At 24.4% G+C, this 25,947-nt stretch overlaps 2 protein-coding genes and 1 long non-coding RNA gene across 8 annotated transcripts; 1 reads left to right on the forward strand and 2 right to left on the reverse strand.

The window, feature by feature from the left end:
* Positions 1-542: 542 nt before the first annotated feature.
* On the reverse strand, positions 543-9,866 carry LOC126897712 (transcriptional adapter 2B-like). 5 transcript variants are annotated; one of them, XM_050671518.1, is made up of 12 exons: positions 9,736-9,835; positions 9,080-9,169; positions 8,501-8,601; positions 6,513-6,572; positions 6,172-6,316; positions 5,266-5,462; positions 5,121-5,190; positions 3,646-3,790; positions 3,378-3,583; positions 3,245-3,315; positions 1,293-1,421; positions 543-1,214 (listed from the first exon to the last, which is right to left on the reverse strand). In XM_050671518.1, the coding sequence occupies exons 3-11, from the start codon at positions 8,588-8,590 to the stop codon at positions 1,296-1,298; spliced, it is 1,110 nt and encodes a 369-aa protein (XP_050527475.1). In that variant the 5' UTR covers positions 8,591-8,601; positions 9,080-9,169; positions 9,736-9,835; the 3' UTR covers positions 543-1,214; positions 1,293-1,295. The 5 variants fall into 5 exon arrangements, with proteins under 5 accessions (XP_050527475.1, XP_050527472.1, XP_050527471.1 ...); XM_050671515.1 differs by having other exon boundaries at positions 9,626-9,823; XM_050671514.1 differs by having other exon boundaries at positions 8,991-9,169; positions 9,626-9,823.
* Positions 9,867-11,813: 1,947 nt separating this feature from the next.
* LOC126897723 (protein CutA homolog) lies at positions 11,814-14,798 on the reverse strand. Of its 2 annotated transcripts, none has more exons than XM_050671534.1 (5): positions 14,498-14,790; positions 13,886-13,991; positions 12,986-13,035; positions 12,882-12,924; positions 11,814-11,964 (listed from the first exon to the last, which is right to left on the reverse strand). In XM_050671534.1, exons 1-5 carry the CDS (start codon positions 14,569-14,571, stop codon positions 11,893-11,895), a joined length of 345 nt encoding a protein of 114 aa, XP_050527491.1. In that variant the 5' UTR covers positions 14,572-14,790; the 3' UTR covers positions 11,814-11,892. The 2 variants fall into 2 exon arrangements, with proteins under 2 accessions (XP_050527491.1, XP_050527492.1); XM_050671535.1 differs by lacking the exon at positions 11,814-11,964 and adding an exon at positions 12,185-12,428 and having other exon boundaries at positions 14,498-14,798.
* Positions 14,799-14,824: 26 nt separating this feature from the next.
* Positions 14,825-24,556, forward strand: LOC126897726 (uncharacterized). The gene is made up of 4 exons (XR_007702173.1): positions 14,825-15,003; positions 20,362-20,407; positions 22,947-23,000; positions 24,304-24,556. It is a non-coding gene; the product is annotated as an uncharacterized LOC126897726 (long non-coding RNA).
* Positions 24,557-25,947: the final 1,391 nt, after the last annotated feature.

The raw sequence follows: 25,947 nt of genomic DNA on the forward strand, positions 1-25,947 counted from the left end.
CCAACATAATCAGCAACTTCTCTGATTATGATTCGGCGATCATTCATAATTATTTCTTTCATTTTTTCCACGTTTTCATCGATTGTTGATGTGCTGGAGCGTCCGGGTCGTTCGTCTTCTTCAACGTTTTCACTGTCATTTTGGAACGCTTATATCACTTGGTTTCGTAAACCTTTGTTTTACTCATGGTAGACTCACCATAGGCCTTTGTTAAATTTCATTTTTATGCAAAATTTGATACAAGTCCTTTGATTCATTTTTTTTTTAATAATGGAAAATCGCCAAACTCATAAAAACACGCCTAACCTTAACGGTGGCCACTGACAAAGTAAAAAATGAATCCAGCTGAAAATTTTATCATACTTCAGGGACATGTGTACCAACATTATGATTTTTTTGTTGATAATTGGACACTCCCAATCCGCGAGATTTAAAAATTCATGTTATTTAATGAACACACTTCGTATAAATAAAAAACTAAGTTTTTTTCAATACAAATATTTTTAATATTTATTTACAGGTAAAGTATATTTAAAAATTTGTGCTATGCTAACAAACTCAGAATGTATAAAAAAAAATACTAGTACAATTTCTAAATACAATATGCATAATATTGTAATTACATTATATCCTATGCACTAAGGAATCAATATATTTTTATGTAAGCGATCATAATTTTAAGTAGTAAACACTTAGGTAACATTTTATAAATTATGATTTATACTTTCAATAAGATGAGAGTACAAATAAATTTAAGAAAAATTAAAGTAGCTCCTCTTATTGACAGATACATAAACTAAAAATAAACTGATATTGTGCAACACAAATGATACTGATGCTACTGATGTATTACTTTCAAAAGTAATCAGAGTTAGAAACAAATATGATTACAATGAATATTCAATAATTGTTTACATTATATATAACATTTTTAAAACAACAATAATAGTACCACAAAAGTTTATATTTATAAGTAGATATTTAGAAAAATAATTGTTGATAAAAATTTTCTATATTATAATACTGTCCTAACAATACAGAGAGAAATCAATTGTATTTAATTAAACTTACAATTTATTGCATAAGATAAACATTATAAATTAATTAATATAGATAAATAGTTGAACTATGTGTATAATTTGTTATCATTCTTTTAAAGGTGTAGGAGTATAGCTAGTCCATAAATAATGAAGTATTTTCATAAACTATTTAACCTAAAATAAATAGTATACTGTTTGTAAATTACATAAAACATTTATTTATTTATAGTGTTGAAAATAAAAAGTTCATACATTTCATTCGGAGAATTCTTCAGTTTCATTGTTCTGAGTTAATACCCTGTTTAGAGCAGCTATATATTGAGGTGTACGATGATAAACATGATTCTTTTTATGAAATAATTTAGGTCTCTTTCTTTTTTTCTAAAAAAAATAACCGAAATTGTCATGTTAGCAGATAATGTAGTACAAAAAAGGTGTTCTACAGACAAATTGCTTAAAAAAGTAATAATTAAAAAAGTTATCATTATTATATACGTTTTCAACTTTCAAATTTTTATATTAGATTCTGACAAAAATTGGTATAAAAAAATTATCATGATTTCAGGTAGAATAGATATAAAAAAAAAAACAATTTTTGAATATTTAATATATGTGAAGTTAAGTGTAGGAAGTTAATAGGAAAATAAAAGATTCTCAATTTGTAGTTACTGAAAAAAGTTAAATGAGGTGTTGTGTCAGTCTCATAAAGTATTTCCCAATATCCTTTTAGTGATAGTAAACTAGGATAAAATGGAAGGCAGTCAAATAGTTCCCAAAACGGGTAGTTTACATTTTAAACTACCTTTTTTTGAACATTTAATATTTTGTTACTTGTAGCCAAAGTGAGCAAGTTTTCTAGTGCTCATTCTCTGGTACTGTTCAAAAATTAATCTATAAATATAGGTTTATCATAAACATGGTCAATTGTATATTGTTACAAATTTCAAGTGTCTATAACATTGTCCTAAATATATATAAATTAATATGAATAATAGAAGAAAAATGATACAGTTCTTATAATATAATTAGATAAATATAATTTTTATCTCCTTAAAGATTAATAATGATAAATACAAACTATTCAATAGTGTTAAGCTGACAGTCTTTTTCTTTTTCCTCGCCTTTATCCCAACTACTTAGGGTCAGCCACCCATATCCTAAACTTACAGTTGACACAGTATCCCACATCATCTACACAAATATCAACAGTCCTCATATCTCATTCAATAACATCTCTCCATTTCTTTTTTGGTCTTTCTTTACCTTTTTTTGCTTCAATATTCATTTCCATAATTTTTCTTATTCCTCTCTCCTCATAACATGACCAAACTATCATGTCTCTCATCTTATCCACAAATGATGATACACCTATATGCTCTCTTATTTGTTTGTTCCTTATCCTATTATTTCTAGTCACTCAACTCATCCATCTAAAGCATTCATATCTCAGCTACATTTATTCTCTGTTCTGTTCTCTTGTCAACCTCCCAAAACTCTAAACCATATATCATAGCTCATCTTAAGACAGTCTTATAGAATTGGCTTAAAGCAAAACCTTGGTGCACTTCTAATCTTACCCTTAAAATTATTTGTTATTCCGCCCATACTTTTTACCCTAGTATAAGTGGCATCATAAATATCTTCTATTATATTAATGTACCGTTTTGGGACTCTTCATCACATTAAAACTCACTTTAATACTTCTCTCAGTACTCTATTATACGCTTTTTCCAAATCTATATATACCATATACAGTTTTTCTTTTTGTTCCTATAGTTTTGTATTAGTTGTCTTACACAAAAAACTGGCTCTATTGTTGATATTCCAGGCAAAAATCCAATCAAACGATACTACAAAATCCAGGATTCTTCTCTAGCCTCATTATTCCCACTAAAACCATACCTTCCATGTACTTTTTCATATTCTATCCCCTCATTACCGACATGTCTTTTTATATATTCACCTATTATCACATCCTCATTATCAGGTATTCCATGCATCACCTTATTCATGTTAAGCTGAGTATTTTTTAAATATATTATTTACCGTTTAAGTGTCTAAAGAAAATAACTAAAAATTAGATAGAGTTATATTTTAAATTAGCATATTACATATTCAAAGTAAGGCAATAAACTCACATTGACTATTATTAAATGTATATTAAAATTTGAAGGGAAATTAAAGAAAATAAAAAATTAACTTACTCTTCGCTTTTCACCTCGTTTTATCATGGGGGCAGGAGTGAGGACATCAGAAGATAATTGATCAGATTGTTCTGTAAAAAATATGTATTGCTTAAATAAAAAAATTAAATTTAAAATTTTATTAATCACAAACCATCAACAACCATTCCATAATGTAAAAGATTAAATTTTATAATATCATATAGTTTTGTTATTCCATTTTTTCTATAATAAACTAACTCATCACGGCGTTTTTTTAATAAATATTCTTGTTGTAATCTAATAATCAATGACCATGATTCCACTTCAGATAAATTTCTACTAAATTTTTTAATTTGATTTTCAATTCCTTGTATATTTCTATATATAAAAATAAAAATAGATATTTAGAAGAAGATTATTTTATAGGAAAAGATGTTTACTTTTCTTCTGTAGTTAATCGCCGTTTGGGCTTATCCTTTGAACAAAAGTATTTATCCATTAATTGATAATCATGAACAACTTCTTTTGCAAATAATCTTTCATATAATCTGGCACAATACATATCAATACATGCTAAATTATAATCTATAAAATAATAAATAAAAATTTCACAATGATATGTTATATTTACTCCATATATTTATTTATTCACTTAATATAAATAAACTAAACAATAATATGAGTATTATTAATAATAAAAATAAATATACATTAAGAATATATTAAAAGAAGAGGAAGAAAATCATAAAAAATATTGATTTTAAGTTAAATCTCATTAAGCATAGTTATAAAAAATAAGAGAAAATGAGGAACGGACCATTTATCATATCATATCATGATGCTTACAAACTCTGATTTTTTAGATCAAACTAAACTGAACTTTCAATTTTGTAATCAAACCCAAACAAAACCATACATATATATATATATATATATAAATAACTATACATATATGTATACGTAGTTATAGCTGCGAAAAACAAACTTCGACACTGGAGCGTACTCGGTTCGTTTTTACGACCCGACCCTTTGTTATACGCTGAATTTTAATAATCGTATTTCGTGCCCATAGCGCTCGGTACCACGCGAGTTTAACGCGTATCGCATCATTGCGCGTTTGGCGACCGACCGTATGTGCGTGAGTGAGTGTTGTNCTGTTCATATTTTAACTCTACCATTAACCAAAAATATTTACACAGCTACATACAATTTGGGAATTTTTATTTACACATGAAAAATCCCTCTTTAATTTTGAATACATCACTACTAGGCTAAATTACTGTCAATTTATCCAGATCAGTGTTGTGACTGGTAAGAAAGTATGCAGAATATTTATTTAGGACTTTAGCTGCCTTTAAAAAATTATAATTTTTATTAAGATACGAAAAAGTTTTTAAAATATCATATAAAGCTAGTTTTCTAATGAAGTTAAAGGATTTTCAATGATATTCAATAAGAAAAGTCATTAAATTCACCTTGAAGGTTAAATTTATTTTTATTAGAAAACAAGGAACATTCATTAACTAATACATGGCAATGATTTTTTACTAGGTAGCACTAGTACTACAGGCTATATATGTTAAAATATGCTCTGATCTAGTATTATTGTAATAACTTTTAATGCAACAATTTTGTTACAACAATTTATGATTAATTCAGCACATTGTTTCGTTAATCTAATTTGATTTTTAAACAGTTTTACAAGAAAAAAAAAACCTAGCACACCGAGAATAGGGTATAGTTGGGATATGTATAGATGATATCTGAAGGTAATTATAATTTCAGCAATGACATTTAAATTGTAGTTTATTAATAGCTACAACATTTTGATTTAAAACTAACAGTTCATTTATACCATAAAAAAAATTATACATTTCAATAATTTATAAAAATGTATATTTTAAATAATAATTACCATCTCCAAGATCATTCCATTCAGATGTAATACTAAGCACAGCTTCAGCATTATTATCAAAATCGTTTTCCTTAAAAAAATTTCAATTAATATCCACCATATTAAAAAATTTAATGAAATTATTATAGGTAATCAAATTGTTTACCAATTCAAATTCATCTCTAATTGGGTTATAGCCTATTTCTGCATATTGAGTTTTGGATAATGTAGAAAGATGTGTAACAGTTTGATTAACTTTAAAATTTACAGTGCGATCTTCTAGTTTTGGTTTTTTAATTGTATTCCACGTAACACGACCAATTGGACCATCCAAAAATTGTTTGGCAAACTGCACTTTAATTTCTAAAATTATTGAAATTTTAAAATAATATTAAGATACAAACAATCCAACAAATTTTCAAAGTATATAAAAAAAATCATCAAATTTTATTAGAGGTAATATTAATTTTATTTAATAAAATAGGATTTCTAAATTTTTGTATTTAGACTCGTATTAAAAAATCAGGTATAGTTGGTACAAAGTGAAGACTTGTATAAATTGGAATTTGAATATAAATTAAATGACTATCATAAAAAATGTTTCAATGTAAATCTGTAGATAGTATTTAATTTTTAAAGTAGACTATACCAAATTAATCATATCATATGATTGATAAATTGAGAAAAACATGTAACTAAAAGAATCCAATTATCAATATTATTTTTATCTTTCAAATAAATAAGTAGTTTATGATAGTGAATCATTCTATATAAATATTCTGTACTTGATTTAATCAATTAATAATATTGGAAAATAAAAATTCTCGCTATATTTGTAATATAAAAATAAAAATAATTTAATATATTAATTTAAAACTAAAAAATATTATAAATATAATTTTTATTTTTAATAATATTAACTATATGTGATCAACTATTATTATATATTTGTAATATTCTTAAACCATTGTATTATATGAAGAAAACATAGAGTTTTTTAAGTGTGTGTATGTGAACCTAAATGCCTTGGCCTTAGAAAAGCCCTGAACATAGTCATATTATTAAACCTCACCTGATGGGGATCGAATTAATACATTCTTTGGCAATTCATCCCAACACCCTAATGAATATTGTTCGGCAAAATCTAATAGATGCAAAAGTTCATCACCTGTCCAGCCATCATTAGTAAAAAAGTATTGCCCAGGAGACTTTTGACTCTATAAGAAAATTTAAACATCCGTATGAGAAAATACATTATACTTAAATGATTTAACAATAAAAAAAATAATAACAATTACTAAATATCTCTCATTTCTCAATGTAATTAGTCATTACTAATATTGAAAAACAACTTAATATTTTAAATTATTCTTTTATATAACAAAATATCTATCATTTTCTAAAAAACATTACCTTTAATTTATAACCATGGCAATTTTTGTGTTCTCCAATTTCTGCTCCGTGGCTAAAACACTGCAAATTAATAAACATATAAATTATATACAGGGTGTTCAGTAAGTCAGGAAACGGGTTTCTATTGTTCTCATTGTTACAAACAATGAGAACAATGTTAAAAACAATATTTTTTTTTGTAAATACTAGAAATAATCTTATAAATATCATTATGAATATTATATGGACATGAGCCCATAAGATAATTTCCGTTAGATGAAAAAATAAAAATATTTTTTCTTGGTGACTTTTTTTTGTCTATCACTGCAATATATTAACTATTATATACAAAAACAATCAATAAATATATAAATAATGCAATAATATAATAACCTGTAGTGCTTTCTACAAAATTTATTTGTATAAACATTAAAAGTTTATTTTAAATAAACCAGGAATACAATAGCAACACTTTATAAGTGTTTATAAAACTTTCAAGAGAGGGCAAGTTCAACTCTCTGTGAAATATGGAAAATAATTGCTAAAAAGGGCAAGTGGAAAAAAAAAAGATAACTGATTATTTTTCATGGAATATTTATACATCTTATTATAACCTAAAAATATTATTTTGAAATTTTAAGTCTGTAAATGTTTGTTTATTGCAACCATTAAATTTTTTTTTTTTCAAAAGATTTTTAAGGATATATTTTTGTATATATTTGGACAAATTTCATATAATGAAGGATAAGTCAATTTTGAATATTTTAAGATTATTAATAATCTAATTTTGAAGGAAATTTCAAGCCAAAGACAGTGGTATCAATATCATGTTCTTGTGACCATTGGTATAACATGAAGTAGTTATCAAATAAATTTGAATATACAACATACATTTTTATACATAGTATATTTTGTTTTTTTTATCTCTTGATAAACAACTATTTATGACTTGTCCTTATTTACATAAACTCCATCTAATTGAATATGAATCATACTAAAACAAGTTTAACCAGTTTCCAAATACTTTTTTTTTTCTGCCCACATAAAAAAAAACTGAAAGGCTTTTTTTATTAAAGTAAAAGCAGTGGTTTAGCACCTCAATTGAAGAATAAGTTTACTTTCCCCAAAAAAAATAAAAATTAAATTTTTTATCACATGAAAATATTTTCAATGCCTCCTAAGTAATTTTAGCACCCACTTTGGGTAATATTGTAATAGACAGATTATCGCGTAATCCAATAGGGGTGAGCACCGCACAGAATATATATGTATATATTTTTTATTTACATAGATATATACAGTAAGTTTAACACCACAATAGTTACAGTGATAATACAGAAAAATATATATATGTCTATACGCCTATATATATTTATTTATTTAAATTACACCTTTGTGCAACAAGTTATATTTATATATTTCTCGTTAGTTCGACACCAGTTAATAATAATAAATACAATTGCAAACAAAATGAAATTATAAAACGCAACAACCAGTCCAGGTTAACGTCAAAAACAGAACAAAACGCAATCTCAGTAATACAAATTCAGCGGTGGTCTTGTCATGGTTAAGAGTAGGGAGACACCCGATGACAACCAATTGTCATACTAATAGGTGGACGGCTGATATCGTGAGAGATACGGATGAGCGCCAGCCTAGAACGAAGGGTGGTGCCTTGTCAAGATGACATTAAAAATTTTATCACTAATATTTTTAGTTACTAATGGCTATATTTGCAGGGGTAGGTGTATAACTAAAAGCAAAATGTTATGCAATTACAAATTTTTTTGGCCTGATTTAATATTAAATTAAATTTTAAGTTATTGACATTGGATGTTGATTATAAGTTACATAATATGCAACTCATAAATTCATAAATTTATTATATAAAGTTATATATTTGGTATATTATACTAAATATATATAAGTTACAGGTCATTAAAAGTAAGAAAAATCTAAAAAGATTTTTTTTTTCTTATAAAAATAAAATTAGCCTATATCTAGCATACCGGCAAACAAAGTTGAAAGAATGAACACTCTAAACAAACAACAGTCAAATTATCAATAACATCTTGGCAATAAGTGCAGGTATTGTCCATAATAATAAAATCTGAAACACATATGATTATAAAATTAGAATACAGATATAGGAAACCTAGTTTACCATAAAAACAAATTATGACTAAAAAATAGAAAAGAAAGTATATTTTAAATAACTAATTTTTTCTTTTTCATTTGGTGATATTCTTCATAAACATAATGTCACAGCTATGTAAACTGTAACAATTTTTTTAAATGTTTTATAACAGTATGTTTCAACTAGAAGTTGCAAACTAATTATTAAGATATTAAAATATAATTTATATTTGATAATTTCTTAGGTGTGGATTACTAAAAAACTAAAAAAAACCAATTAGTGGGTGCCATATTAGAAAGGTTGAGAATCACTACTTTAATAAAATTTTAAAAATTTTAAATAGTCATAATTTGCTGGCTAACATTCAAAAGCTGATGATATGTCATATAAATGAGTTTTTAAGATTTTTCATAAATAAAATAATGTTTTCTTTAATATGTTTAAAAATTACAGTTAAATCTTAACAGATGTTTTTTTTTCCATTCCAAAAGAACAAAATGGCCAAAAACACTATTAAAATTATTAGTTTGTTTTTGTTCTCCTGAAAAATTCGTAAAATGGTATATTAGTTTTTGGAAAATCACTTAATAATTCTATACTGTTTAATAATGAAATTTAAATTGTTTATTTATTTTATAATTTTTTCAAACTTATATTATAGTTTCAAACAAAGAAGTATCAAGTTCAGAAGATTTATTAGTAATTTTTCTACTAGATGACTAATCATTGTAAAGGAATATTTATGATAATAGAAAAATTAAAAAATGTAAATTTATAAAAATTATTATTGATTATTAATCTAATAGATGTAAGTAATTATAATATATTAACATAAGATAATAAGTATTCAAAACTTAGAAAATCACAATTTTGCTTTTGTACTTGATAAAACCTTTTACAATTAATATTTAGTTAATAATTAATCAAAATAAAATTAATTTTTTTTACTATGAATAATTGATTTTAATTTACTTATTAATCATAAAATAATGCTTACTTTAATTTAATTTTTAAAGCAACGATTAAAAATAATCAGATGCACATTTATATTACTAAGGATCACATAATTTCTAAGATCATATACACTATTAAAATAAAGTAACGTACTTGGCTAATTAAATTAAACCAGTGCCAATAATCAAAAATGTCTGTTGTCACAAATTTACTTCTCTAGTTGGAGCAAAAAAAAATTTCAAGATTCTGTTATCAGTAAGCTGAGTAACCGTTTGTGAAATAATATTGATAACAAAACAAAACAAAAACTTAGTTTTGAAATATGTTGAGCTGCGTCAATTTGTTCCATATACTTTTTTTCCTTGTGGTTCTATAGTACTACAACAGATAAGATAAACAGTAAGAAAATATGTGTGTGAAGTTAGCAATTCCTTTCTAGCAATTTCTAATCAGACATAGTTAGAATATATACCGCTAGAGGGCGCAAACTGTTGAATGAATTTTATATTATATTCTAATTTTAACAAAAAGTATTTCCTGGAGNTGGTGTTAATCTATACAATAGAAAATATACATAGTTGTATATTTAATCATATGAGCCGAGTTTCGATTTAATTTTTTTTTCAAAATTAGCTAGATTTCAGAGATTTTGGTATTGATATGAGGTATTAATTAATATTGTTATATGTTTTTACCCTATTTTGTTACGAGCGTAGCCTCGTTTATTAAATTTTAGACCAATATATCAAAAAGAACTAATATTTTTATTTAGAGGGGTCTCAATTTTTAGTTTAATCCGTTAAAGATCCAACAATGCCAATAATAAATGTTGGTTAAAATCAAGATTAGGGCTACCATCATAGGCGCAATTAAAACCGAAATGCTGGAAATTAAGTTATACTCACACCTCGAATAACATTTCTTAGGTAATATTCATTATCAAATTATCATAAAGATGTTTCAAATTATGTATATAAAAAAAAATCCTTTGTAAATATAGAAAAAGTACAATATTTTGAGGAGTTTAAAACTTATAATTTTTAAATTTTTAAATATTTGTGGTTTTGTTTTATAAAAATCTAAAAACGAAATAAAATAAGTAACTCATTAGTTTTAATTTAATATATGATTAAAAGATGCAATATTTCAGCATTTTTTTTAAGTTAGATTAAAAAAATTCTACTTATTACATATATGTACAATTTTTAAACTCTCATATAAAGGGAAATGGTCCGATTTTTGAAAAGAGTATGTCCGATAAAAGGGATAAAAAAATTGGTCATGATAATTAACAATATTCGCATATTTTAACAAAAAAAAAATTGTTTTAATTTTTTGGCATATCTGACAAATTGTAACCTACACTAAATTAATGTTCTTTAAATTTATCATATTGTTGAAAAAGAAAACGTTTTGAAAAGTTATCTACTATGAATAAATTATTATTGAAGCCAAAATTTTCACAAGTTATTTATATTATGTAGCATTTTGGTTGTAGTATTCTAAATTTTGAATAAGTAGCTTGCTTTATTAGTTCGACAATAATAGAATATAATGTACAGATTTGCATCGAAAAATTTTATTATGATAGTAATGTAAATCACTTCGAAATAGTGAAACGTTGCATGGTGGGGTCCCACCAATTGGACCCAACAATTGGGTCCAATTGTTCTGAATTTTTTTATTTTAAAAAACAGACATATATTTTTAGACTTATTAATTATTATAGATTTATGTCATATAAAAAGTATTCTATACTTTTTTAATCGCCACATATATAATTTACAAGAAAATGTAATTTTTTTAAATTCTTCGGCATGTATATTTTTTACTTAATATTAGTTTTTCTGGAAAATCGAAAGAACTAAGCTTCAACAATCCAACATTCTCCAATGCTTAACAAGATCAATGTTGGTTTTATAAAAAAATAAATGAATGTCATCATGAGTTTGAATATGAATGCTTTTCGATTTTGAGCTTAATAAATGAGAATACTATGCATTCATTTTTCATATAATATTCCTAACCTTGCTAAAAAAAAAAAAGTATAAATTTTGTTTTATAATCTCTTCATTATTTTATGTGTTGTTAATTTTAAAAGGAAAGTTCACTGTGATAATTTTGAACTAGTTTACTTTTAAGGAAATCTTTCTCTTCACTGTTAAAAATTAATATTTATGGTAAATTATTACATCTCCCTTGAGTTGGTACTGTAAGTAAATAGATTCAAATAATGACTTTATAATCTTATTTATTTAAAAAAATGTATTTTACAATAGTTACAAATTAATTAATGATCATATACATAATTTAATGTTCCAATTTATTTTCTGAAACTGATTTTGAAATCCAATCTAAGTAAGCAGGGTTTCCATTTTCTATCTGAAATTATTTTTTTTAATGACAAATATTTTAAAATATTTCATACTTTATTTATTTCAATCATGAACTAAGATAAAATCAACTAGACACAAGGCATTATTAGACAATTTTGTTATACATTTCTTGTAAAACAGGGGATTTTGAAGTAATGATGCCATAAATAATTATACATGTATTTTCACAATTCTCCACTCCATTTTTAAAGTTTTTCAACTTGCAAACATATTGACACTAGAATACTGTGAACAAATATTACCCCTTCTAAGGAATTTTTATAACAAAACCGAATCTACATCTGAGTGAATCACACTCTCCAATACCGCCAGGTTTATTTCATCTTAATTGATGATTTCAATAATACTAATAAAAAATATGTAATAAGTATAATAGTAATTTTACAATAAATTTTTTAGACAAAGTCTGTGGAAATTATTTCTTAACAATATAACAATTTCTTGGATGCCCTACACACATAAAAAATCTATAATTATATATAATATTCATAGAACACCATGACAAATTTTATTTCTTAAAAAAACTTTAAAAATCATGTCAGTAGTCATAAAATCTACTCCAAATATTTTGCAATTGTTATCTTTTTTTTTTACATAAAATTTAACATACGCAGAATGTTTAAATCAAATAAATTTTTAATGAAAATATAATTTACAGATAAAATTAAAAGATTAACAGATTTTAAATTGTAAACTATTATTTTACTTTTTTTATTTTTTAATTATTATTTTTAAACAGTTTTACATTTAATTATAAAATTTTATGTCTTTTGAAAAGTTTAAGAAAATGAACCCGATACTTTATTACACCTTCAATTTGATTAAATAAAAAAAAAAAATTCAAAATGTTAATATATAGTAATAATATAAAAAATATTTTTTATGGAAATTTAAAATACTAACTTTTGTTGAAATAACTTCACAGACATCATAAGGATGTTTAGACCTGCAGTAAAAATATATAACAGTATAAAAATTAAAATTAAAATAGAATAATTATAGCATACTTGATATATTGAGTCAATTCATCAACTTTTGATGTACTAGTTTTAATTAGCTAAAAAAAACAAAGTTAAAAAATAATTTATCTTTATAATTCATAATATCAATTATAATTATTATTATGAAATAATAATAAATGTCAGAAAAAAAAAAATACAGAAATATAAAATAGAAAAAAAAAACTTTTAGCTATTTCATGGATTATATAAAAATGTAATATAGCTATTTTTATATTTTTATGGGAGACTTAATATAAAAATAGAAATTAATAATACGTAATAACAATTAATTTTTCAAACAAATTTATTATATAGAAAATGTTTTCAAATGTATAAGTTCTGAAGATACTATTGAATTCTCCACTATTTTTATCATAAGTATTGATTCAATATTTTTGGAAATAATAAATTTACTATAACTATAATATATATAACTTGACTTACAGTTAGAAACATTTCACAATAGATGTACTAATAAAAGATTAAAACAATTATTTAGTTTTTTTAGGGTTATGCTTTGGAAAATTAACCATTATTAAAAAATTAAACAAGTATTAACTTTTATTTAATAAATACAGACAATTTTTATGTCTAAGAAAAGTTTGAAATCTTCAAGTCAATTTATTGAACGACCAAAATGACTGAAATTAAATATTTATAATTAAATACTGCCAAATTAAAATATAAATAATTGTTGTTTAAAAGAATTAATGACCAATCTGTACAATGTATTAATTAAAAATAATAATATACTAATTAATGACTACATTTTTTATACTTGGGTCATTCAATGTTTTATTCCTATTTTAGTAGATTTTTGAATATTTAATACTTACTGAAGTCCCTATAATAAATAAGGTATTTAATAAAATTTAATTGTTCAATAAAAATTTAAAAATTCAATACCATCAATATCTCAGAATCTTCATTAATTTTATCATCCCATTCATAAATTGATGTTATTGATGGAATAATATTAACACACGCAGCTAACTTTTGTGTAATAATACCACTGAAAATGATGTTAAACAAAATTTTTAATAGAAACACTAATTTATAATTATAACTCTTCAAATACAATAGTTTGTTTAATAATTAAAATAAAATCTATTAAATTTAAAAAAATAACTGATAAAAATGTCTTAGTTTAGAGTATTATAGATTAATATAGTTTTTCTTAACTAAAATAGTTAGAAATAAAATTTTTTTTTTCAAATTAAATTCTTCAAGTAAAATTTTAATAGAAACTATTTAAAACCATTTTTAAACTTAAGTATTATTAGTTTTATAAAATATGTGTATCAGTTTAAGCTATTTACGGATATTTTGACTTTTGTGCAGTTAAATTATTAACAAATTTAAAAAAAAATTCATACAAAATTTTATACCAATATGTTTTTCTGTTTTTTAAATGAATATTAAAAAAATTTTACTTTGTCAAGCAAAAAAAAAAGAAATATGCTTTTAATAATATTTGATATATTTCTAATTAATTTTAAACAATTATAAATATCTTACCGAGCCAAATTTTTTGCAATGTCAACTGATGGTGCAGTAACATACGCAATAGAATGTAATCCAGATTTATACATACTGTAATTTTAAAGATTTTTTAAGATTATTGATAGAGAATATTTCTTTTTGTGAGTTTCAAATTAAGTAAATGTCAAAAATAAGAATTTCTCTAATGATTTCTTGTTACGTCTCTGATGTTATATATGTCTGTGAAGTTGAATAGTTATAAGCCGCCAAATATAATCAATGATTTACATAACCTATTTGACGCATAGAACTTAGTATAAGGCCTATGATTTGACAACGACTTATTTGATATGATATCTTTATCACTACTTTATTGTTGATAAAGTCTATGAATACACGAAAGGTTACTTACAGTCCTGCAGCAAAATTCTAATTTCAAATTACACGTTAGGCATGTTTCATTTCATTAGCAATATTTAATTATTCAGTGATTAGTATTAAAACAAATTGTTGTACATCATATAGTAGTCTCAATAAATCAGGTAATTACTGTGTATAATAATTTATATTTACTTTACCATAGTTTTTTAACTCTTTAATCTGAATTCTTTTTAGTATTTTTCTTATTTAAGTAACCTTTAGAGCTTTAATTAGTCAATACAATAACAGTACAACTTACAAGAATAGTTAGATTTAATGGGTATGCTGAAAACGTAATTTCAAAATTAGTATGAATACAAAAGTGGAATAAAGAAAGGTAGGCAGCTAGCACACTCACAAGCTTGGTAGAATAAAACAATTATTAGGTCGCTCATTTTATATTATCTGAGAAATTCAAATAGACTATCTAGAATTGTTAAGAATTTTGGTGTTACTTTAGTAACATCTAAAAGTAATAATATAAGTGATTTATTAGATAACCCTAAGGATAAAGTAGTAGAAGGTAAAATTGGGCATTTATAAGGTCCAATGTGAAAGTTGTAATAAGTGTTATGTAGGACATACCAAAAGAAACATAGGGGTTAAGTTTTAAAGAGCATTTAATAAACATTTAAAATCTAGATGTTGATGAAGATCCCGTAGCTTAAAATTTATTGACACATATTGAACACACATCATTAAAACCAAAAAACTAAGAAAAAACGTAAATAATTAAAAAAGAACTCAATATAAGGTAGGCAATACAAATATTTAAAAATATATACAATTTAATTAATTAGTATCTAGACACACTGAAAAATTCATTATTAAAATTGTGTAAACTGGTGAAATGTTATATCATCACTTAGTAATAATGTCACTAGGAATATAAGGCGATTTTTTTGGTAGGGTACGTATCTGCTATATTTTAGTAATTTTATTAGCTTTTTGAGGAAATATTTTTTAGTTTTAAATTATTTTTTTTAATATAATTTTAATTGTAAATAATATTAGCCACGAGTGATCAATTTTTATTATAAAAATGTTGAAATTTACCTAGTTTTAAAATCATAATTTTTTTGTGGGGTTCTTCCATTTATGAGGAACGAAGATTTGAAAAATTTTCTAGGGTAATGTCTTCAATTAGATATAGTTTATGATTTTTGGATGTATTGTTGAAAAAAATTAGTTAAGTGAGAGTTGAAAAAAGTAAAGTAAAAATAAATATTATGGTCAATTAATACCTTCTCAGCATCATAGCTTAAATAATACAAAAGTAGGAATATAGATAAAATTTTATAAATACACTGTCAATATGATTTATTATTAAAGCCTTGAAACTATTAACTAAAAATTGTAGATTTGAGTATTATAAATTAGTGTATAATCCTGTTTTTTTTTTTTATAAATAAAATAGGTTTTAAAGTCAAATCAAAATTTTTTTTTTTAATTTTTTAGTGTTCAGTGGTAATATATTTAGTATCATTGTTTCAACATTCTTTTTTCAAAATATATTCTTTTACCAAGGTACTTAGGGGTTTAAAATCATCAAATTATTTGGTTTTCAATCGTTGACCATGTTCCAAAAATCCTGAAATTTCAATATTACATTAAATTACATCAATTAAATTTGCTTTATTTTTGTGTCTGTGTATCAAACTGATTAACCCCTATTGCACCAATTTTGCTCAACGATATGTCATAAGATTACAAAACGTTGAAGCTATTAGTGATATATTTTTTAAAAATTTACCCTTAGTATTAAAATTACTAACCAAAATAATGCCTTATTCACAATTTATGGAGTGATTCCTAATCTCCAGTTATTTAAATTATGCCTATATTGTTTCATTATATCTGATTTCATTATTTTCTTTGTGTTTATTCCATAATTCATTTAAATCCAGTTTATAACAAAATTATTATGATTACAAAAATCATTCTAGTGTTCACATCTTCCAGAAGGCCAGTTTACTTGTAAAGTAGGAGAATAATGTATAGAATACTATATAACTACTAAAATAGCAGTTTTAACATACAGTACTGGATTCGATGTTTCCATTCTTTGTAACAATTCTGGAACTCAGTTACTGGAATAGCTTTAAGTTCATCAGTCACAGAAATTTTAATATTCATAGTAATATGACCAAATCATTTAAGTTTATTTTCTCTCACCTTATCCACAAATAATACTACACTGTTATATGTTTGTTCTTATCCTATCTTCTCTAGTCACTCATCCATTTAAGCATTCTCGTGTAATGTTACACTCATTAAAACTTTCCACCTCTCCTATCTTATCCTTGCTTATTGTCACTAATCTCCTTACTTCACCTACCTTGTGTTCTCCTTTGTCAAACTTATACTCTGTTTTACTCCTATTTATTCTCAATTCTTTTCATTTGAGAGTTAGTCCAACTTAGAATTAAGTAATGATATCCCTACACAATTGACACTACAAGCTTTAGATAGGCCTGTAAACATCACTGGTTAAACAGCTACCACATAATTTGTTTGACTGATATCAAAAAATTAATTTTTTTGGCTTTCTCTGTCTCTATCTACTTTATTTTTCACCTATTTATCTTGCGTTCATCCGAGTGGGACAATTCCTCTAAGTTCTGTTGACATCTCCTCATGTTTTTTGACAAAATTTTACACTGGCTGTCAACGTGATACAACCTATTTAGTCACCTCTTATGACTTATAGAGGGCCATGGAAATATTCTTATGCCCTATCTACAGGGAAATATATGAACTGATTAATCATTTAAATTGTACATAAATACAATATATGTTAAGTACTTGTGCTTTAAAGGTTATAGTTGGATATATTTGGGACTGTAAACAATTTTCTAACACTCTTTGCTTAAAAAGTAGCCTTCTGTACATTGATAAGATCTACTATTAAATATGGGGCGCAATAGATTATAATTTGAAATCAAAATCAGGTAGATCTTATGAATAAATTAGAATCCATTCAAAAATGGTTTTTAAAGTTTAAATTAATATTTGAGCTTTGAATAATATTTATCTATTGAGAGATTTACACAACAACCTGACAATTAATTGACCATTAATTATAATTAATTCAAAATAAAAAGTAAAATTATGGAAGGTAAGAAACAGAAATTGATTAATTCCTAATAAAGGTAAATTTTCAAAATAAGTGAAATTGTTATGTTGCAGCATATCCATCAATTGTTTTACAAATAATGGCTATTTTTACTGGTAAAAAAACAAATTTCGTATATATATATATATATATATTTACAAGTTTAATAAATATATACTTGAAATGAAAAAATAAAAAATCTTGTAGATTTGACATTTCCATAGAAACTAGTACTTTTTAATTCAATAAGTATATTAATGAGAGTTACTGCAAATGTGTTTATTTATGTCCAATTAGATAATTAAATTAATAATTTTTTTGTGACTTATCTTTATAGAATTATGTTGGGTAGGATTGTTTCAAGATTTTAGTAGGTAAGTTAAAAATTGTTAAGCACCTCTTAAATGTTATATTTTTTGTAAAAACATTTATAAAGAACCCTTTTTTTTAATAAAAATTGATCACTTATGTCTAATATCATTTAAAATTAAAATTATTAATTTAAAACTAAAAGTTATAAAAAAAAATACCTGTATATGTTTAATGTTGGTAATGATAATATTGTTCCTGAAATACATATCTGTCATTTTTTAGTCATTTTTGTTAGCTTTTGAGCTAAATATATTTTTAATTTAAAATTAATATTTTAAATATAATTTTAATTTTAAATAACTTCTTTTTGATTGAGGTTTAAGCATTTACAAATATTTCTATTATTGGTCTATTATAGTAATAGGGTTCAGAAGATACTTCATATACTGTGAAACTCAATAGTTTTGTTCTGCCTGCTTTAAGCTTAAGATAAACTAATAGTTAAACCAGCCTAACTCGCCAAGCCCAAAAGAGCTCATCATGAGCCAAGGGAAGACAAAGGTAAAATTGAAACATCATGGATTTTGTACTTTTTTGGTTCTTGTGAGGCTGGTTTAATTATTAGTTTATCTTACAAGCACCAATCATGTTTGACAACTTGACTTATATACTACAAACAGTCTTAGAGGAAATTGCCAGTAACATAACGGTGATCTTTCCCATTTCCTATGTGAGCTTGTTATCATATGAAGAGTAGTTGACAGTGTGATCAGAGCCCAACCCAACCAATTAATTGATCAATTTTCTTATGTTTACTAGATGTGGCATTATGTAGGATAAGAAATTACTGATGGTAGTACAATTTACTCTTTTTAATAAATAATTTTGTGTATATGTTTAACTAATAGAAAAGATAAGATAAAAAAAGAAAAAGCTGTGTATGGTAAATATAGATTTGGAAAAAGCGTATAATAGAGTACCAAGAGAGGTTTTAATGTGGGCATTAATGAGAAAAGGAGTCTCGAAAAGGTACATTAATATAATAGAAAATACGTATGATGGCACTTGTATCAGGGTAAAAAGTGTGGGAGGAATAACAGAAGGTTTTAGGGTAAGAGTAGGAGTGCACCAAGGTTATACTTACTTATTTTCTATAGTTATGGATGAAATAACTAAAGAAATACAAGTTGCTATGGTGCATATTGTTTGCTGATGATATAGTGTTAATAGGAAAAAAAAGGGAGGAAATTAATCAAATACTAGAGGTGTGGATATTAGCTTTTGAAGAAAAGGGTTTAAGAATAAGTAAGAGTAAGACAGAGTATATACAGTACAAGTTTGACAAAGAAGAACACGAGGTAGGTTGGGTTCAGGAGACAAGTAGGAGATCAATGCTTACTAATATATTTCAACTTTATCTGATAATTATTTCTGATACAATATGTTGAAAGTAATTTAAAAAATGTTACCTTAATGTTCTATAAATTGAAAATAATATTGAAGTTATTATAATATTATTGTATTATAATAACTGCTATAGGGTTAGTAAGATAATTTAGAGAATTTAGTGGCCCATGCGTTCCATTACACCATAGTAGGACTGGGCGGAGAATGATAAGGGAACTGATCTAATGAACTCTTAAAATACATTACTTATAATATAAATATAATATTATTGTATATAAGGAGATTGGCTGAAAATATATAATTTGATATATTTTTTTTTATAAATTTGACCTTTTACTGCTCACAAACTGTGCCACGACCCCCCTGTGCTGGATTTTTTTAAAATTTAAAATATGTAATATGCTATAAATATAAACAAAATTATTAAATACTTAGTAAAAATACCTGATAAATATTAATTTTAGGCTATGGCTTTAACAAAGTTTTATTTTTTATTCTCTATGTTTTATTAATGACTTAAAATTTTCATAGATTTTTATGTTATTTAAAATATTTATACACATATCCACATCTCTATTTTTGCTATAAATGAAAATTTACTATTAATAAATAAAATATCAATTATTAATTTGTTTATATATTTCAGTTAACTCAAATTTTAAAGTTTCAAAATGGGTGTTTTTTCAAATTTAGTAAGTATTCTATGAAATTGTTTATTTGTATAGTAATTAATAATTAATAATGGCCAAAACTTATAATACTATAAAAAAATGATAATGCTCAAATAAAAAAATTTAATAGTTTTATGCGTTTGATTTAACATATCTTATAATTACACATATAAAAAAAAATTTAAAAATGACAAATAAAAATTAATTTTTTTACTTAAACATAATTTTCGACGTTTAAAAAAATTAAATTATGTTCATCTAATTTATATTTTAATTTTAAAAAAATGTTTGGACAATATTGGCCACAAATAATATTGTTATAAGAAATTATATCAATTCAATAAAAATTATTTTAACATTTCAATTACTTAATTTAAGAAAAACATTGGAAGTTCTTTGGTTATACATTTGAAATTTGTGTTTTATTATAAAAATTCACCCAAAAAATTATAGGTCAATCATCAAACTCATATTAAAAATTGATCAATAATGACACTTTTTTTTTATTTTATAAAAATAATGAGAACTCTTTAAAAAAAATTATAAACTAAATTATAAATTTAATTGTTTTGTACGTGATATATACTTACAATTTTTTTTCAAAACTCTTTAGATCTTCGGAAAAATTTCAAATTATTTATTTATTAATTTATAGTTAAAATTACAGGCAATAGCCAAAAAATACAGTATGTAATTGACAGCTAATTAATCTACTCAAAATTACCATAAAAACTTAAAAATAGTATGTATTAAAACAAAAGTAAACTTAGTACCAAAAATAATGAGATCAAAACATATTTTAATTAAGATGTATACAAATATAAATAAGATCAAAATTAAATTTTTATTTATATAATCACGTTATATGACTATATTATTTATGATAAGAGTGCATAAAATTAAGGTCATTATTTGCTATGCACATTGACGTGGGAAAGCGGAGTAAAATATATGATTAGAAAAATATTAGAAATAGGACAGGGATATTAATTAAACTAGCTGTAATTTAGAAAGTAAACGAATATTAGTCATAACTTCTGTCAGATAAAGAAGAAAGTTGCAAGAAATTTTGAAAAGGAGTTAAGTCATGAAATGGATGGGGAATTTTAAGGATAAAAGAAACAAAGTGCAAAAATGTACGCTAGACTCTTTTGAAAATCATAGAGTCTGTATCTGTGTAAGGATCCCATAACACTGAATTATATTAAAGAATAAAGCAAACCAACTAGCAAAAAAGGATTTTTAGAGAATTTGAGAGATGAAACTTATGAGCGACATGTTTCTTCAATATGAAGGCAAAAATTTAAAGTAGGAGTAAGAAGAAACTCTAGGTCAACTTTAAAGATGCAATAGGGAAGTTATGAATATTATAAATTGAAGAAATTTGACAAGTAATACTTGTCTACTAAGTAAATACAAGTAAAAAGTCATTAATAGTACATAGAAGTATTAAACGTCAAGCCAATTGCTTCAACCCAACTAACTAAGCAATCTAAATCAGTTTGAAGTAAAATTACATCAAAACTGTTAAGAACACACATGGATAATTTGAAGTCATCTGCAATAAGGAAGTATTTTAGCATGCTGTAGAATTAATGCCATTTACAAAAATTGAAAAAGAAGGGGAGAAAGGATTGGACCTTGTGAAACACTGGAGGAGTTATTACTTCAGAAGACTATCTTTGAACATTTACCTACTGTTTTCTTTCAGTTAAATATATGACTAATTTCAAGAAATTCCTAGATTATTCCAAAAGCAAAATGAACTCTTATTTTCTTAGTTACATCCTGTTTAGTAGTTCTTTGATTTATAAGTATAATAAATGATTATCTAGTAATTGAATTTAGTCTGAAATTGTTAATGAATAATTTAATATTGTAATTTTTACGGAGAAATTATAAAAAATTATGAAGTAGTTATTATTATTATAAAAATTGAAGAGCTTGATGCAATATTAAAAATGGTTTCCTATTTAATAGAATAAAGAAAAAAAATGCACAAAAAGACATCTCAGATTCCTATCGAAGCTAAAATTATTTATAAAAAAGTTATTATTTTAAAAAAAATCTAGTGGCTAATGTTATAAGAATCACTCTGTATAAATCCAATATAACCCTATAATATATGTTTATATATTTTAGACTCCTCTAGAAAAAATATTCTGGTTACGGAATATGGTATATTACACTACAAAAATTTCAAAATAACTATTTCTTGAGTGTTTATTTTTTGAAAATGTTGACTGGTAAATTGTAACTATTTATTGTTATTTGGTAAGCCATAGATGGAATAACTTTAAAGTGAAATATTTGATATGATTGAGTTGCTAGATTCCTCCTATTTACATCACACACTTATTTTATGACTTTGATTTAATAAAAATAAAGATCTTCATGTTACAAAGATACACTACTTTTCATTCAGTACAAAAGAACCATTTCATAATTAATTATTTATTTTATAATAAATTTACTTTAAAACGTGGAGACGATGACTTAACAAATTGTGACAGTTGTTTAATTATGTTGTAAATTAATAATTTATACTAATATTTTTCAGGTTACATTTGCTGTAGGAATGTATTCAGGAATATATATTGCACAAAATTATAATGTAAGTTCTTGTTGCACTATTTTATAAAGATGTTATGTGAAATTCAATAATTATCACTTTAATATATATAAATTTGAAATAAAAACAATAAGTTTTAGAGAAATTATAATATCCACAGATATATTACATATGAATTTATTTGTTATTAAAGTGTATGGTCATTTAGATGTGTGATTTAATTTTATGAAGTTTTATTTTTATATTATTACCATAGGAGTTTTTAATATTGTTTGTTGATTAAACATCATCAATAGTACTTAATAATTTTATTTCAATATTACATTTTGCACTTTTATTGGCTATTTTATATATTTTTTTGGCCTATCCACCAACTAGTGTTTCAGTTGTTCTTAGGATCATATTTCTTTTATATAAGTGTAACATTTTAGTCACAAAGTTAATACAGTAGTTAAAGTATTATAAGATAATATTATTCTTTCTCATAATAATCCTTAGTCCATAATTGTTCGCCTCCTACTTTTCTTCAGTATACTCCTCCACTAATTTTGACATTGATACTGATCAATTGGATTTAGAGACTTTTGATTTGCCAAATAAAATTAACTTCAGTGTGAGGACATTTGTGACAGTCTTACAGCTTTGTGTGGGGTCTGTTGTCCCCAATGGACTCTGTGGTGAATTCATTTACCAGTTGAGACACTATGTTCCTTACCCACTATGGCTCATTTTTAGAAGATCTTTGGATGATGGAGTTTTCCTATCAATCTTAAAATTTAGCTCCATCTCCCCTATTTCTAAAACTGGCTGTCCCTCAGTTATTTCAAGTTACAGACCAATTTCCATTCAGTCACATGTTTCCAAGATTAATACGCTCAATTAAGTAGATCTTTTTAAAAACTTTTTTTTCATTTGTTTTTTTTAGTTAAAGTAAATCATTAAAATTAATTAATTTCTGAATATTTCCATAGTAGAATCTTTTTAAACAAGAAAATTTAATTAGAAATTATTACTATGATTTTTATTTAAGTGATCTATTACAATAAAAATGTAAAAAAAAATCGAACTTTTCGGATAAATTTACTGTAAATAGTAATTATAAAATTTCCTGACTGCATATTAATCTTAAAATTTCATTTTTTTCTATATAATAATGTCAATTTCAAATTTAAAAATTTCTTGAGCTAAACGTTATGGTAATAAATTCATTTTTTTTTTATTATTATAAACTTTCACTTTAAAAGACAAAATAAAGAAGGTTAAAAATATTTTAAAATATTAATCACGGAGAGCTGTAGATTTTCTAACACTGATATAATTTAATCATAACATGACTTTTTTTTAGGTGGCAAAAGTAGACGAACCAAAAGTGCTTGTAGATAAACTTCAAGCCTATATTGAAACCTTAATTAAGCCAAAATAATATGTCAATAAGATAGTTAAATTGTTGTTAAATTTGTTTGTGATAGTTTGATTTATATTTATAAAAGTTCACTATCCAATATTAATTAATCAATACAATTTCTTAAATGTATTAACTATTTTCAATTATATGTTATTTTATGTCATAATACAAAAAAAAAAAATTATCACTATAATTGTGTTGAACTACAAATACTTTTTTTCATAACAAAATAGAACTTAAGTAGAACTAATTAAAAACACCTAATTAAATGATATATTTTCTGCTGATATGTATTCCATAAAAATTAATGATATTTAAAAAGTATTTATTAAATTAAAAAATTTTATTCAACCTCTCCCTATACAGGGTGATTGACTAACTATGCCTCACGAATTATCTCTGAAAATATAAGAGTTATAAACAATTTTTTTTTTTTAATCCTTATGGATCTTTGATGAGCTGTTTCACGAGAAAATTTAAATTTTTACCACCATCCCTTTTGCTTAAAAATAGTGTTAACTTCATATTTTCAAATGGCAACACTATTTTTTTTTTATACCAATAGATTTAGTTTAATAAAAAAAAAATGTTTTGTAAAAAAAATATTTTATTTTATTAAATATTAAGCGCTCCACGGCTCTCTAAAGTTTAGGGTTTATTAAGAAAAAATCATTACAGACGAGAACGTTATGGATCGTAAATCGATAAGCGCTACCACTTCTTATCGGTACACTAAATAATAACGATACTATATTTACCCGACTACTGTTTTATTTGTTAAATCCCCTAAACTTAAAATAGTAATATCTCGCTTAGAATTTATTAAAATTGATTTTTTTTTTTTTGAGAAAATTTTTTTTTTTATTATTAACAAGATTAATAAAAAAAAAACTGGGTTGCTATTTGAAAAACTAAAGTTGATATTGATTTAATGGTTGAGGGATGAAGATTGAATCTTCATTTTTCTTGTCAAGTAGCTCAACAAAGATTTATAACAAATAAAATAATTACATATACGATAATACTAATATTTTTAAAGAAAATTCGTGAGGCATAGTTAGTCAATCACCTGTATTGTACGCAGGTTAAAAATTTACTTTTATAACGTCTTCTTTAGTATCGATGTGAAGCTAAGAAGGTAATAATTTTATTATGTTTTAGCTTCGATGCGAAGCTGAGAAGGTATTGGTTTTACTATGATGTGTTTTTTTTTTTTTTTTTTTTTTTTTTTTTTTTTGTGTCTGTTACCACTTTTTCTCAGCTCTCACCGAACGGATTTCTTTCAACGATACGTCAAAAGATCACAAATTGTATCTAGTCGAAGACATTACCCTTCAAAATTGAAAAAATTTCCCTCGTTCCCCGTAAATGGGGGAAACCTCCAAAAAAATTACAAATTTAAAAATCGCTAATTTTCGAAATTTTTTCAATTTTTTTTACTAAAAACTGCCGTAACTTTTTCAAAAATGAACATATCAATATAATTTTTTTTTTTATAGATGCTTGATGTCTTTACCTATCATTTGGTATATTTTTTTTGTAAATCTGACACTTAACCTGCCCACAGGGGGGGATTTAAAATGA

This window comes from Daktulosphaira vitifoliae, unplaced genomic scaffold, assembly GCF_025091365.1.
Source record: "Daktulosphaira vitifoliae isolate Bord-2020 unplaced genomic scaffold, ASM2509136v1 Scaffold_2, whole genome shotgun sequence".
Taxonomy (NCBI): Eukaryota; Metazoa; Arthropoda; class Insecta; order Hemiptera; family Phylloxeridae; genus Daktulosphaira; species Daktulosphaira vitifoliae.

Excerpts from the sequence above, each read along its gene's own strand:
- LOC126897712 (XM_050671517.1), bottom strand. The coding sequence starts at position 8,590 with ATGGACAATACCTGCACTTATTGCCAAGATGTTATTGATAATTTGACT. Across the intron at positions 5,463-6,171 it reads ATTAATTCGATCCCCATCAG|AAATTAAAGTGCAGTTTGCC; the intron begins GTGAGGTTTAAT and ends CAATAATTTTAG. Across the intron at positions 3,584-3,645 it reads CGATTAACTACAGAAGAAAA|AAATATACAAGGAATTGAAA; the intron begins GTAAACATCTTT and ends TTTTATATATAG.
- LOC126897723 (XM_050671534.1), bottom strand. The coding sequence starts at position 14,571 with ATGTATAAATCTGGATTACATTCTATTGCGTATGTTACTGCACCATCA. Across the intron at positions 13,992-14,497 it reads ATTGCAAAAAATTTGGCTCG|TGGTATTATTACACAAAAGT; the intron begins GTAAGATATTTA and ends CATCATTTTCAG. Across the intron at positions 12,925-12,985 it reads GAATTGACTCAATATATCAA|GTCTAAACATCCTTATGATG; the intron begins GTATGCTATAAT and ends TTTTTACTGCAG.